The sequence below is a fragment of the Penaeus chinensis genome, chromosome 9 (genome assembly GCF_019202785.1).
Source record: "Penaeus chinensis breed Huanghai No. 1 chromosome 9, ASM1920278v2, whole genome shotgun sequence".
Taxonomy (NCBI): domain Eukaryota; kingdom Metazoa; phylum Arthropoda; class Malacostraca; order Decapoda; family Penaeidae; genus Penaeus; species Penaeus chinensis.
In genome coordinates this window covers 42,821,424-42,824,207 of record NC_061827.1, presented here as the reverse complement: position 1 = coordinate 42,824,207, position 2,784 = coordinate 42,821,424, and the positions used below count along the sequence as shown (strand labels likewise).

The following is a 2,784-nucleotide window of genomic DNA, read 5'->3' as shown; positions in this document are numbered from 1 at the left end:
GGAAGGCCGTCATTTTAAGCATTTGAGAAAACCTTAAATGATTCTACATTAGTCTTCAGATATCAAATGTAGATGCGTTTTGAGAATAACCTTTCATCTTATTCTGTTGAGGACTTCACTGTAAATAAATTGTGTGTGATGTATTTGGAATCGCTTTAGAATATGTACGTGTACATAAGATCATGGATACGTATATTCCTATATATATATACATATATATATATGTTTACATATACATATATATGTGTATATATACATATATATGTGTATATATACATATATATGTGTATATATACATATATATGTGTATATATATACACATATATTTATATGTATATATATACACATATATTTATATGTATATATATATACACATATATGTATATATATACATATATATGTATATATATGCATATATATATGTGTATATATATATGCATATATATATATACATATATATATGTATATATATACATATATATATGTATATATATACATATATATATGTATATATATACATATATATATGTATATATATACATATATATATGTATATATATACATATATATGTATATATATACATATATGTATGTATATATATACATATATATATGTATATATATACATATATATACATACATATGTATATATATGCATATATATATGTATATATATACATATATATGTATATATATACACATATATGTATATATATATGTATATATACATATATATATACATACATACATAGATATATGCATATATATATGTATATATATACATATATATGTATATATATACACATATATGTATATATATATGTATATATATACATATATATATATACATACATACATAGATATATGTATATATATACATATATATACATATATATACATATATATACATATATATACATATATATACATATATATGTATATATATGCATATATATATATATGTGTGTGTGTGTGTGTGGATAATTACGTAATGACGTGTCAATTAGTTCATCTTGGTCTAATTGTGTTTCGTCATAGTTGTTATATTTCTACAGTATCGGTGTTATTAGTATAGCTACTGAAACAAATAGTAAGGCTATTATCATTAGTTGTCTGCGCCGTTCTGTGTTTATGATTTATAAGAAATTTTTGGGTGCCCATCCCTTACTTCCCTTTTAAACCCCCCCGCATTTAAGGCATTAAAAAGTTTTTTTCTTTTTCCCCCCAAAAGGTTTTTTTCTAATAGCCCTTTATGATTTATTGACCAAATATACTATTATCCATATGTCCTAAATTAGGCCCCCTTTAAAAGGTTGGCCCCTTCCCAAAAAAAACCAATTACCCCCCCCGCCCCAAACCCCCCCCCCCAGCGACCCCCCCCTTTTGCCCCCGAAAAGGGGGTCCCCGCCCCCATTCCCCGCCGACCTGAAAGCGGGCCTTTGGCCTTTTAAAAGGGGGGGCCCCCGGGGCCCCCGCCCCCTCGCGGGCCCTGGGCGGGCACCCTGGACGGATCCCGCTTCCCGTGTTCGCGAGGCGGCCCCAAAACCAACCGGTGCTGGCGCTTTACAGCTGCCTGGCCCCCCCGCCCAAATACAAGATCCTGGCCCGGGCCGGGGCGGGGGCCCCACCACCTCCGAAGGGGGCTGCAGATGGCGGGGGACTACCCACCTGTTTGGGCGCTGGAGGGCCCGGGCCCCCCTTGGATCACGAAGGGCCTGGGGCCCCCCCATCCCCCCCCTCCCCCCCCCCCACCCCAAAACCCCCTGCCCCCGGAGCGCTAAAGCCCTGTGCCCCACCAGGGAGCCCGCCGCCCCCCCGGGGGGGCTGCCTCAGCGGCCCCCCGGACGGGTCGCACTGGCAGGCCTGGTGCGTGTCCGTAAAGCGCCTCAACCAGCAGACGCCCAACGTGCATGGGCCACTTCCCGTGGCAGACGTCCCTGATGGGCCCGGAGGAGGAGGGCGGGGAGCCTCTGGTGGGGGCCAAATGCCTTTTTAGAGATGCCAGTGATCAGCCCATATACATACGATTTAATTTAAAATGATCCTACTTTTGAAATTTGGTTTTCCTATGTCTTACGGGATATGGGAGATTGAATAAACATGTTATTCATATATTAAAATTTATGGTTTATACATTTTTTGGGTTTCATATTTCCCCTTTATATATGTATACATTTTTCCCTTATATAGGTTTTAAAATTTTTTCATATTTATTGGGATACATATATTCCCCTTAAAATTTTATTGTTTTTAACCCCTTTTTTTTCCCCCCTTTTTAAAATTGTATACATTATTAAAATAAATGGTATACCCCCTTATTCATTATTTATATGTTTGGGCCCAATTAAACCCCTTTAAATTTTTACTATGTTCATATATTTTTTATGTATAATATATTCATTTTTAAAATTTTAATTTTTTACATAAATTCATATATATATGTATAATATATTCATATATATATGTTTTACATAACCCCCTTATATTTAATATATTTTATGCAAATTTTTCCCCCCCAAACCCCATGTATGCATTTTTTTTTTTAAAAATTTTAAAATATATTTTTTTATGCATATATTCATATATATATTTTATCATTTAAAATTTTTATTTATATGTTTACTTATTCATATATATTTGTATGCTTTATTTATTTTTAAAATAATTTAAAATTTTTTACATATATTCATATATATATGTATACATATATTCATATATATATGTATACATATATTCATATATATGTATACATATATCATATTATTTACATATATTATATATATT

The 2,784-nt window shown here is 33.2% G+C and overlaps 1 protein-coding gene across 1 annotated transcript; it reads left to right on the top strand.

Moving 5' to 3' along the window:
- The first annotated feature begins 72 nt into the window (after positions 1–72).
- On the top strand, positions 73–1,996 carry LOC125028793 (formin-like protein 20). Its single transcript, XM_047618279.1, has 3 exons — positions 73–120; positions 1,433–1,670; positions 1,800–1,996. Exons 1-3 carry the CDS (start codon positions 73–75, stop codon positions 1,994–1,996), a joined length of 483 nt encoding a protein of 160 aa, XP_047474235.1.
- The last annotated feature ends 788 nt before the right edge of the window (positions 1,997–2,784 follow it).